Raw genomic sequence first — 13326 nt, 5'->3', positions numbered from 1 at the left:
CGCGGCCGGGCGGACGTCACACAGGGGCGTTCCAGCGTGTCCGCACCCCGGCGGCCAGGCGTTGAAGAAAAAGATTGAAAGCGTTCTCCCCCGCGGTAGAGCCCAGTACGCAGGGAGGAAGCCCGAAATCCTTATTTCGGATCCGAGACTCTATGGACCCTGAAAGTGAGCACACTTTTGCGACCTAAAAAGTCTGTTGCGATGTTGTGAGGTGGAAGTAAGATGAGTGCTTTTCAGAAGTTAAACTTTGACTGAAAATTAAACTTGAGGATTTTTGCCAATAACCCCAGTGACACCTCTTTTCATTCCTGTCCTAAAACAGCTTAGAAGTATTTCTGGAATATCTATCCAATCACTTAAATAAGTTTTTTTGTTATGTGTGGCAGAAGTCGGGGGAGGACAGAATGAAAGATGAAAAAAGTAAGCCTGACTAAAAGAAAAAAAAAAAAGGAGAATTTGTGGATCATGCCATAGGAACAGAGTTGTAAAAGTTATAACTGGAGGTTCTGGGTTCGCAGACAAAATTTTGAAGAAATAAGGGCCTAGTAGTTTTTTGTTCTTGGAGAACGAAAGGATGCTTTAGTCCGCCTCCACCGCAGCCCACACAGCATTTATGTATTTGGAACACAGTAGAAAAAGTGAGTATAAAGTCGGATCTTTCACCAATCCCGACTAGGCTGCTTGGCTCACTGGCTTTTTTATACTTTACCAAATGATGACAGATTTGAAAAAATTAAACCTCAATGAATTATTTATTAATTTGATAGTTCAATTAACCCAAGAAAATTATTAAATTGTTTTGATAAAAATATATCACTGGGGTGCAGGATTTAGTCAACATATTCTCTAAACACTGGTTGGTTTACTGAAGGGGATATTGAAAAACCTTAAGTGGATTCTTTTTGTTTTGTTGCTGTTCAGTTGGTAAGTCATGTGTTTGCAACCCCATGGACTGTAGCCCACCAGGGTTCTCTGTCCCTGGGATTCTCCAGGCAAGAATACTGGAGTGGGTTGCCATTTCCTTCTCCAGGACTCCTCTTGAGGTCTGTATAATATGTGAGTTCCGACACTAATACCCTTGAAACAATGGTGAAGACTAAAATAGCAAACAAATAATGTGCTGAACTGTGAGATAGAAATTTAAAGACATTGTAGGAATTTTAAAACTAGATGAATGGTGAATAGGAAAGTTTTAGAAAGAGAAGCACCTGCCAGAGCAGACTATTGAAGTCGTAAGGCGCACGATCTGTTTGCAGGAGAGTAAGCCTGATCTGACTGGAGCAGAAGACTGGGTGGGTACTGTGGGTTCCGGCTACATAAGGCCTAGAAAGTCAAACAGAAGAACTGGATTCCGGGTAATGTGATTGGGCAAGTTTTCTACTCTCATACCCTGACAAACCTGAGGAGGTCATGAGAATGTGGACCAGGATGATGCCACAGTGAGGGAAAGAAAGCATGGGTTATGAAAAACATCTTTAAAGGAGAAAAGGACCGGACCTGGAAGCTGAGTAGCCCATGGGTGATTAGGTAGAAGAATGTCAAAGACGGCTGGTTTTCAAGCCCAAGTGCCTTAGAGGATAAGCATGGTGTAGGGAAGGGAGGAAAAACTGAAGTGTAATGCTGGATTTCATGTGGTAATGAGGTGATAGTATCAAGTATATAGAAACAGTGTTTTGCAGACGCTAACAGGTCTCTGATAATAGTAAGTCTTTTGATTAACAGGTCTCTGATAATAGTAAGTATCTTTTGATTAAGTGAGAGATCCTTTCACCTTCTGGGTCCCAATACTTCTTTTTGTACAAATCATTATTTACTACCATACAAAGGTAGTAAAGGCAAAGGAGAAATGGAGATACACCCATCTGAATGCAGAGTTCCAAAGAAGAGCAAGGAGAGAGAAGAAAGCCTTCATAAGTGATCAATGCAAAGAAATAGAGGAAAACAATAGAATAGGAAAGACTAGAGATCTCTTCAAGAAAATTAGAGATACCAAGGGAACATTTCAGGCAAAGATGGGCACGATAAAGGACAGAAATGGTATGGACCTAACAGAACCAGAAAATAGAGGTGGCAAGAATACACAGAAGAACTGTACAAAAAAGATCTTAATGACCCAGATAACCACCATGGTGTGATACTCACCTAGAGCCAGACATCTTGGAATTTGAAGTCAAGTGGGCTTTGGGAAGCATCACTACAAGCAAAGCTACTGGAGGTGATGGAATTCCAGCTGAGCTGTTTAAAATCATAAAAGATGATGCTGTGAAAGTGTTGCAGTGAATATGCCAGCAAATTTGGAAAACTCAGCAGTGGCCACAGGACTGGAAAAGGTCAGTTTTCATTCCAGTCCCAAAGAAAGGCAGTGCTAAAGAATGTTAAAACTACTGCACAGTCATACTCATCTCATATGCAAGCAAAGTAATGCTCATAATTTTCCAAGCTGGGTTTCAATAAATTGAGAACTTTCAGATGTTCAAGCTGGATTTAGAAAAGGCAGAGGAACCAGAGGTCCAAGTGCCAACATCAGTTGGGTCATAGAAAAAGCAAGAAAATTTAAAAAAGATCTGCTTCATTGACTATGCTAAAACGTTTGTGTGGATCACAACAAGCTGTGGAAAAGAGATGGGAATACCAGACCACCTGACCTGCCTCCAGAGAAACCTGTGTGCAGGTCAAAAAACAACAGTTAAAACCAGACATGGATCAATGGACTGATTCCAAATTAGGAAAGGACTATATCAAGGCTGTATATTGTCACCCTGCTTATTTAACTTATATGCAGAGTACATCATGTGAAATGCCAGGGTGGATGAAGCACAAGCTGGAATCAAGATTGCCGGGAGAAGTATCAATAACCTCAAATACACAGATGATACCACCCTTATGGCAGAAAGTGAGGAACTAAAGAGCCTCTTGATGAAGGTGAAAGGAGAGTGAAAAAGTTGGCTTAAAGCTCAACATTCAGAAAACGAAGATCATGGCATCTGGTCCCATCACTTCATGGCAAACAGATGGGGAAACAATGGAAATAGTGTCAGACTTTATTTTCTTGGGCTCCATAACCACTACAGATGGTGACTGCTAGCCATGGTATTGAAAGACGCTTGCTTCTTGGAAGAAAAGCTATGACAGATCTAGACGGCGTATTAAAAAGCAGAGACATTACTTTGCTGACAAGGGTCCATCTAGTCAAAGCTATGGTTTTTCCATTAGTCATGCATGGGTGTGAGAGTTGGACCATAAAGATGGCTGAGCATTGAAGAATTGATGCTTTTGAACTGTGGTGTTGGAGAAGACTTTTGAGAGTCCCTTGGACTGCAAGGAGATCAAACCAGTCAACCCTAAAGAAATCAGTCTTTAATATAATGGGAAGGACTGATGCTGATGCTGAAGCTGAAGCTCCAATACTCTGGCCACCTGATGTGAAGAGCTGACTCACTGGAAAGAACCCTGTTGCTGAGCAAGATTGAAGTGGGGAGGAGAAGGGGATGACAGAGGGTGAGATTTTTGGATGGCATCACTGACTTGATGGACATGAGTTTGACCAGGCTTTGGGAGATGGTGAAAGACAGAGAAGCCTGGAGTGCTACAGTCCATGGGGTCGCTAAGAGTTGGACACAGCTGAGCGACTAAACAACAACCATATAAAGTTACTGTGATTTTGTACCATACTCAGACTAGTTTTTTATTTTTCCAATAACTTTCACAAATGACATTTTAGATATTCCCCCCTCAAACTCCCCCCCCCCACCCCAAAAAAGACACCCAAACACAGGCCCACCAACTTAAGTATGGGGCTTCCCTGATAGCTCAGTGGTAAAGAATCCGCCTGCAGTGCAGGAGACACAGGAGATGTGGGTTCAATCTCTGGGTTGGGAAGATCCCCTGGAGGAGGGCAGAGCAACCCAGTCCAGAATTCTTGTCAGGAAAATCCCATGGACAGAGAAGCCTGGTGGGCTACAGTCCATGGGGTCACAGTTGGACACCACTGACCGACCAAGAAACAACAGCAGCAGCTTCAGTATAGCAGTTCTCTCTGGGTGGGGAAGAGGAAGGAATTTAGATAGAAAGGAAGGGATATTTATTTGAAACACTTCTTTGCATGTTGTCTTTATTTGCTTCTGATTTTTAAAAATATTAAATCTGAATAACTTGTCATATTCAGAAACAAATAGTATTCTAGAATCCCAGCTGTACTGCTTGCCAGCTGTGTCCCAGCAAGTGACTTAACATCTCTTATGTTTCCATTTCCTTATCTGTAAAAATGGGTAATAACAGTACCTAGTTCATGAGATTGTTGTGAAGTTAAGCATGTTTATGTGTGTTTGCTATTACTGTACACTCTGTGTTTTTGTTCTTTTGAAGCATTTTAAAATTAGAGTAAACAGAATTTTGAAGATGTCTTAGAATTTGTTACAATGGTATTTGACAAAAATGAACTGTAAGAAGCTTCTTTGTGGTAGTCACTTGATGACTTTTTCCTTCATGTAAAAAAAGTTTTGTTGCAGCTGCTAGCACAAATAAACTTAATGAAAAATGTTGAACTTATAATTCGTAAAAGAGTCCAACAATTTATTTCATAAATGTGAATGTAACTGTTAATGCATAAATTTAATGTTAATCTTATTTTCATCTTTCTTTTTCTAATGAGATGTCAACATTGGAAATTACTCACAGAATGTACTCACTCAGCCAATTGACACCAGCATTTCTTCCTTGAGACAATTTGAACCCCTTTGCCAATTTCATCAGACAGACTTGTTTAATAATGAAATAGCATTTCAAGATCTGACGGAAAGCTTATCTTACACAGAGGAGCCAGAATTACAGCATTATGTATGTGATTATGCAGAAGACACCAATATGCAGGAAGACTCATTTAAGGAAGAAAACCCGATGGGAACTAGCACTTTCACACATACAGATCAATTTGCTCTTGAGTGTGTCAGACAGCCTTCTAGAAGCCCACCTCTAATCCAATGCAGTGAAGAGACACTGAAATTCATGGAAATACCACTGGCTAATAGTACTGCCATGGAATCTGCCCTCAATCCTAGTCAGTCTCAAGACTTCTTGTGTGAGAAAGAAGTACACAGTGATGTTGAACAACCATATTATAAAGAAAATAACTTTAACCTGCTTGATGTGAGAGCTAATTATGAAACAGAGGAGGTAAGATGTTTAATAATTAATCCATAGAGTATTAAAGGAAGTGTTTTTAAAAAACAAAACATTACTGCTTATAACCTGAGGCTTTTGGAAGTAGTCCTAAATCATCAGCATGAGGAACATTGCTTCGCTGGGGGAACTGGCTTCTGAGATCTTCCTCAATTTAGAAACAATCCTTTCTAATGAAGTAAAATCCATACTTGGAGATTAGCTCTACCACATGATAATTTCTTTTGAGGGTCAGGGTGCTGTCTTATTCATCCTTTTATGCACCCCAACATCTGCATGATGCCTTGAGTATATCAATACTGAGCTTTTATGGCCTTCCTTGGTGGCTCAGACATTAAAGAATCTGTCTGCAATGCAGGAGACCCAGGTTCAATCCCCAGGTTGGGAAGATTCCCTGGAGCAGGGAATGGCTACCCACTCCAGGATTCTTGCCTGGAGAATCCCATGAATAGAGGAGCCTGGTGGGCTATAGTCTGTGAGGTAGCAAAAGAGCTGGACACGACTGAGGGACTAACACATTCCCTTTCAAGTTTTTATACCTAGTGAATCATATTGATTGGAACTCAGAAGTTTAAGGAAAAGGTTGAGAAGAGAAAGAAATGCAGAGATGTTAATTAAATTATTTGACAAGAAAAGCTCATGATTTTTCTATTATGTGGAATTTCTACTGATCAGCAAAAAAATATTTTTCTACCAAAGTGAAGACATGAATTTGTCTTTGAATTGTTAATTCTGGGTATGTAGTATCATAAGAGCACTGAAGATGCCAACAGTATAAAGTCTATATAGTCTCTCAAAAAAAAAAAAAAAAAGAATTGGTGTGGGCAAATAGATAACAATCCAAAGATAGCATAAAGAATACCTTTTCACTGTGAGTTTGGTGAGAAAAGCTATGGCTGTTATATTTCATTTACAAGTAAAATCAGGATTTTTTTTTGTTCATTTTATTTGAAAGCAGCATTTAAAAGACAAGTCTACTTACCTGTCTTGAGTTCTGGAAAATAACATTTTAAAAAGCTGCTGAATTAGGATTTCTTAAGATTGTAACTATTTCCATTGCATCTAGCCCTTCAGTCAGTCAGTAAACACTTTGAGGCATCTGTTGTGTCTGAAGCCCTGTGCTATGTGTTGGTTATAGAATGGTTGACAAAACCAGAAACAAAAAGATGTGGGCTGTGTCCTCATGATAAGAACACTCATAGAGGAGACAGACATTAATCAATCACAGTAGTAAATATGAATTTTCAACTATGGTAAGTGCTGCAAATAAAAGTTACATACAAAGTGTATATATTATAAAATTACATATAAACTTGCAGCTGTGGTAAGCACTATAAATAAAGTAAGATGGGAGTCTTCCTGTCGCTGGTCAGGGAGTTTGGGTAAGACTTCCCTGAAGTGTAGTAGTGACTGAGCTCAGCTCTGCAGGATGAGTGGGGGCAGTTAGGTGGTGGGCGTGGGGGAGCATTCCGCGCAGAAGTATTGATAGCAACTCCAATTCCAAAGAAAGGCAATGCCAAAGAATGCTCAAACTACTGCACAATTGCACTCATCTCACATGCTAGTAAAGTAATGCTCAAAATTCTCCAAGCCAGGCTTCAGCAATACGTGAACCGTGAACTCCCTGATGTTCAAGCTGGTTTTAGAAAAGGCAGAGGAACCAGAGATCAAATTGCCAACATCCGCTGGATCATGGAAAAAGCAAGAGAGTTCCAGAAAAACATCTATTTCTGCTTTATTGACTATGCCAAAGCCTTTGGCTGTGTGGGTCACAATAAACTGTGGGAAATTCTGAAACAGTTGGGAATACCAGACCATGTAACCTGCCTCTTGAGAAATCTGTATGCAGGTCAGGAAGCAACAGTTAGAACTGGACAGGGAACAACAGACTGGTTCCAAATAGGAAACGGAGTACGTCAAGGCTGTATATTGTCACCCTGCTTATTTAACTTTTATGCAGAGTACATCATGAGAAACGCTGGACTGGAAGAAACACAAGCTGGAATCAAGAGTGCCGGGAGAAATATCAATAACCTCAGATATGCAGATGACACCACCCTTATGGCAGAAAGTGAAGAGGAGCTAAAAAGCCTCTTGATGAAAGTGAAAGAGGAGAGTGAAAAAGTTGGCTTAAAGCTCAACATTCAGAAAACGAAGATCATGGCATCTGGTCCCATCACTTCATGGGAAAGAGATGGGGAAACAGTAGAAACAGTGTCAGACTTTATTTTTCTGGTCTCCAAAATCACTGCAGATGGTGACTGCAGGCATGAAATTAAAAGACGCTTACTCCTTGGAAGAAAAGTTATGACCAACCAAGATAGTATATTCAAAAGCAGAGACATTACCTTGCCGACTAAGGTCCATCTAGTCAAGGCTATGGTTTTTCCTGTGGTCATGTATGGATGTGAGAGTTGGACTGTGAGGAAGGCTGAGCGCCGAAGAATTGATGCTTTTGAACTGTGGTGTTGGAGAAGACTCTTGAGAGAGCCTTGGACTGCAAGGAGATCCAACCAGTCCATTCTGAAGGAGATCAGCCCTGGGTGTTCTTTGGAAGGAATGATGCTAAAGCTGAAGCTCCAGTACTTTGGCCACCTCATGCAAAGAGTTGACTCATTGGAAAAGACTCTGATGCTGGGAGGGATTGGGGGCAGGAGGAGAAGGGGACGACCAAGGATGAGATGGCTGGATGGCACCATGGACTCGATGGACGTGAGTCTGAGTGAACTCCAGGAGATGGTGATGGACAGGGAGGCCTGGCGTGCTGCGATTCATGGGGTTGCAAAGAGTCGGACACGACTGAGCGACTGAACTGAACTGAGTGTGAAGACCTTGTGGATGCAGGGAGCATGGTCCCTTCCTTCATGGATCTGAAGGCAGCTTAGTGTTGCTGGGTTGGAGGGATGTTGTAGAGGATGGAAAGGTAGCGTGGGCTAGATATCAAAATCAGTATCAGGACCTTACAGGCCTCAGTAAGGATAGTTGTCTTTATCCCAGAACGATGAAGAAACACTATAATATAAGGGTCCAATATCCCTAAATTCTATTTGGAAAGTTATTCAGCCCATCCCTTTAGAGATCTTTTACTAGCTTATTCTGTCATGTTCATTTTAGTGTTTCCTACAACTTCCCAGGGCTTCCCTGGTGGCTCAAATGGTAAATTGTCTGCTTGCAATGCAGGAGACCTGGGTTTGATGCCTGGGTCAGGAAGCTCCCCTGGAGAAGGAAATGGTAACCCACTCCAGTACTCTTGCCTGGAAAATTCCATGGACGGAGGAGCCTGGTAGGCTACAGTCCATAGGGTCTCAAAGAGTTGGACAAAACTGAGTGACTTCACCTTCACTTTCCTACAACTTACTGTTGTTGTTTTTAACCCCCTTCTCCCAAATCTGTATTGTGAGCAGAAAGTCAGTCATGAGATAAGTTCATCAGATTTTCTGATGTTCACATTAGAAGTCATAGCATTATGAGATAATGGTTTGATGAGGAATCAAAAGGTCTTTATTCAAAAGGGGGCTCACCATATATGTAAACCCACAGCAAACATTATCCTCAATGCTGAAAAATTGAAAGCATTTCCCCTAAAGTCAGGAACAAGACAAGGGTGCCCACTCTCACCACTACTATTCAGCATAGTTGTGGAAGTTTTAGCCACAGCAATCAGAGAAGAGAAAGAAATAAAAGGAATCCAGCTTGGAAAAGAAGTAAAACTCTCATTGTTTGTGGATGACATGATCCTCTACATAGAAAACCCTAAAGACTCCACCAGAAAATTACTAGAGCTAATCAATGAATATAGTAAATTGCAGGATATAAAATTAACACACAGAAATCCCTTCCATTCCTATACACTAACAATGAGAAAACAGAGAAATTAAGGAAACAATTCCATTCACCATTGCAACGAAAAGAATAAAATACTTAGGAATAAATCTACCTAAAGAAAAAAAAGACCTATATATAGAAAACTATAAAACACTGATGAAAGAAATCAAAGATGACACAAATAGATGGAGAAATATACCATGTTCATGGATCCAAAGAATCAATATAGTGAAAATGAGTATACTACCCAAAGCAATCTATAGATTCAATGTAATCCCTATCAAGCTACCAACAGTATTTTTCAGAGAACTGGAACAAATAATTTCACAGTTTGTATGGAAATAGAAAAAACCTCAAATAGCCAAAGCAATCTTGAGAAAGAAGAATGGAACTGGAAGAATCAGCCTGCCTGACTTCAGACTATACTACAAAGCTACAGTCATCAAGACAGTATGGTAATGGCACAAAGACAGAAATGTAGATCAATGGAACAAGATAGAAAGCCTAGAGATAAATCCACGCATCTATGGACAACTTATCTTTGACAAAGGAGGCAAAAATGTACAGTGGAGAAAAAACCTCTCTTTAACAAGTGGTGCTGGGAAAACTGGTCAATCACTTGTAAAAGAATGAAACTAGAACACTTTCTAACACCATACACAAATATAAACTCAAAATGGATTAAAGATCTAAATGTAAGAGCAGAAACTATAAAACTCCGAGAGGAAAACAGGCAAAACACCCTCTGACATAAATCACAGCAGGATCCTCTGACTCACCTCCCAGAGTAATGGAAATAAAAGCAAAAATAAATGGGATCTAATTAAACTTAAAAGCTTTTGCACAAAAAAGGAAACTATAAGTAAGGTGAAAAGACAGCCTTCAGAATGGGAGAAAATAATAACAAAGCAACTAACAGAATTAATCTCAAAAATATACAAGCAAGTCCTGCAGCTCAATTCCAGAAAAATAAACTACCCAATCAAAAAATGGGCCAAAGAACTAAACAGACATTTCTCCAAAGAAGACATACATATAGCTAACAAACACATGAAAAGATGCTCAACATCACTCATTATCAGAGATGCAAATCAAAACCACAATGAGGTGCCATCTCACGCCAGTGAGAACAGCTGCTATCAAAAAGTCTACAAACAATAAATGCTGGAGAGGGTGCAGAGAAAAAGGAATCCTCTTACACTCTTGGTGGGAATGCAAACTAGTATAGCCACTATGAAGAACAGCATGGAGATTCTTTAAAAAACTGGAAATAGAACTGTCATACAACCCAGCAATCCCACTGCTGGGCACACACACCAAGGAAACCAGAATTGAAAGAGACACGTGTACCCCAGTGTTCATTGCAGCACTGTTTACAATAGCCTGGACGTGGAAGCAACCTAGATGTCCATCGGCAGACGAATGGATAAGAAAGCTGTGGTACATATACACAATGGAATAGTACTCAGCTATTAAAAAGAATGCATTTGAATCAGTTCTAATGAGGTGGATGAAACTGAAGCCTATTATATAGAGTGAAGTAAGTCAGAAAGAAAAACACCAGTACAGTATATTAAGGCATATATATGGAATTTAGAAAGATGGTAATGATGACTCTATATACGAGACAGCAAAAGAAACACAGATGTAAAGAACAGTCTTTTGGACTCTGTGGGAGAAGGCAAGGGTGGGATGACTTGAGAGGGTAGTGTTGAAACGTGTGTATTATTTGTAAAGTGGATCGCTGGTCCAGGTTCGATGCATGAGACAGGGTGCTCAGGCCTGGTGTACTGGGATGACTCGGGGGTGGGATGGGGAGGGAGGTGGGAGGGGGATTCTGAATGGGAAACACATGTGTGCCCATGGCTGATTCATGTCGTCGTTTGGCAAAAACCACTACAATATTGTAAATTAATTAGTAAAGTAATGCTCCAATTAAATTAATTTTTTTAAAAAGCGTTTAGAGAGGAAAAAGAAAAGAGGGCTCACAAGAGAGGGTTGTCAGCATCATGGTAGATTGAGATACTCTCTCTGTCTCTGCTCTTCAATCTACAATTAGTAAAACATCCACAGCTCAACAGATGTGGCTCTCCCCAACACACCAGGATGCTGGAGAATTCCACACGTCTATACATCTAAAGGAGGGTGGACTGGAGCACACAGAGGAGGCCACACTGGGCGACTGTGGAGGTTGTGCCTGCGATCCTGGTCCCCCCGGGGTGGCAGCTGAGCCCACAGCCCTCAAAGAACCCAGCACCAGGAGGAGAGGTGGCACCCATGACCTGGCCACTAGCCAACCGTGGGTGACCGGCAGCAGTGAAGGTGCGGCCTGCGACCATCTCTCCAGCTCCAGAGGCACCCATAACTCCCCCCATCAATCCAGACCACAGTGGCAGCACCCGGGAATCTGATGACACCCAACTGCTCCCAGCTCTCCCCCTCCCTGCATGCGGTGGAGCCTGTGACTCAGGAGATTTTGGACCGTGCAGAAGAAGAACCCCAGAGCCCAGGCGGTGACATCAACAGCAGCAAGGCACAGCCACCCTAGAGGTACAGGCAGTGACAACAAGGACGCCTGTCAGAGACATGAGGGTGGGCAGTGCCAACTGCCAAAGGTAACCAGAGCTAGCACAGGAAAGAGAAACCAAAGACTTAAAACTATAGAGGCCACCTCCTGGCAAACAAAAGAAAGGCCTCTAATTTCTAACCCATTGAGTCATTAGAATCAAGAAAAATTAAAGCATCTTCATCTAAAGAAGGAGGGTTTTTTGCTACTTCAGATTCATTGTGCTGAGGAACAACTAAGCACCAAGGGCTAGCCACAGTAACACTACCACAAAAAGAAAACAGCAGTTCTCCAGAAACTAGACTTAACGTCCATGGAATACTGAGATCTAGCTGACAGTACATTCAAAATAGCTGTCATAAAGAAACTCAAGGAGCTATGAGAAAGCTCAGAAAGGCAATTCAGTGAGCTAAGGAATCAAGTTTATTAACAGAAGGAACATTTTACCAAAATGTTGAAACTCCGAAAAAAGAACCAAAAAATTCTGGAGCTGAAGAACTCAATAATTAACAAGATGAAAGGATTAGAAAGCCTTGGAAATAGAGCAGACTATTTGGAAGAGAGGATTAACAAGCTTAGGGATAGAAATCTAATAGAGGTGATGCAGGTAGAAGAGGAAAGAGAATCTTTAAAAGTGAGGAAATTCTGTGAGAGCTGCACAACTCTTTTAGGAAGGACAACGGTAGGGTAACGGGAAATCCCAGAGGGAGAGACGAGAGAGAGAGGAGAAGGGAGCAGAGAGTTTACTTAAAGAAATAATAGCTAAGGGACTTCCCTGATGGTCCAGTGGTTAAGACTTCACCCTTCCAGTGCAGGGGGCATGGGTTCAATCCTTGCGCAGGGTACTAAGATCGCACATGTCACAGTGCAGTCGCTCAGTCGTGTCTGACTCTTTGCGACCCCATGAATCACAGCACGCCAGACCTCCCTGTCCATCACCAACTCCCACATGTCACAGTTCAGTTCAGTTCAGTTCAGTCGCTCAGTCGTGTCTGACTGTTTGTGACATGTCACAAGGGATGGCCAAAAAATAAATAGAAATAAGGATTACTAAAACCAAGAACATATCAGAGATGTAAAAAGATTAAGGTTGTTTTTTAAATAGCTAACCTAAAAAAATAGCAAACCTAAGAAAAGAACTGTATATACAAATCTATGAAGCTAAGAAATCATTGCTAGTAGATCTTCTCTAAGACATGTGGTATTAAAACTGTCAAAAGTCAATGACAAAGAGGTGTTAAATACAATGTGATACTCTGGACTGGATGTTGGAACAGAAAAAGGACTTTAATGGGAAAACTAGTAAAATCTGGAGTTTAGTTAGTAGCAGCACATTTGTACTGTTTTAGCAAATGTGCCATGGTATATAAGACATTAACATTCAGGGGCCCTGGGTGAGAGGTATAGAGAACTCTTTATGCTTATAACTTTTTCATGAATCTAAAATTATTCCAGAATAAAAGTTTTATTAAAAGTAAAAAATTTTTAAAAGGGAAAAATGCATGGTTATCTATAAAGGAACCCCTGTTAGGCTATCAGCAGATCTTTCAGCTGTAACTATAGGCCAGGAGGGAATGGAATAAAATTCTCAAAATAGTGAAAGATAAAAACTGTCAGTCAAAAATACTTTATCGAGAAAAGTTATCATTCATATATGAAGGAGAAATAAAGACTTTCTCAGACAGACAAAAGCTGAAGGAGTTCATTACACTAGACCTGGCTTACAAGAGATGTTGAAGTGAGCTCATAGCCCAAAA

At 40.9% G+C, this 13326-nt stretch overlaps 1 protein-coding gene across 1 annotated transcript in view; it reads left to right on the top strand.

Annotated features, from left to right (window-relative positions):
- Positions 1–13326, top strand: part of CAGE1 (cancer antigen 1) — a 38720-nt gene that overhangs the window by 494 nt on the left and 24900 nt on the right. The window contains exon 3 of the mRNA XM_052647442.1: positions 4652–5092. Within this exon, the coding sequence (XP_052503402.1) occupies positions 4652–5092 (441 nt within the window). The remainder of the gene's footprint in view (positions 1–4651; positions 5093–13326) is intronic.

The sequence above is a fragment of the Budorcas taxicolor genome, chromosome 11 (genome assembly GCF_023091745.1).
Source record: "Budorcas taxicolor isolate Tak-1 chromosome 11, Takin1.1, whole genome shotgun sequence".
Lineage (NCBI taxonomy): Eukaryota > Metazoa > Chordata > Mammalia > Artiodactyla > Bovidae > Budorcas > Budorcas taxicolor.
Note: the sequence above shows the minus strand (reverse complement) of the source record. Positions and strands in the feature narration are given on the sequence as shown.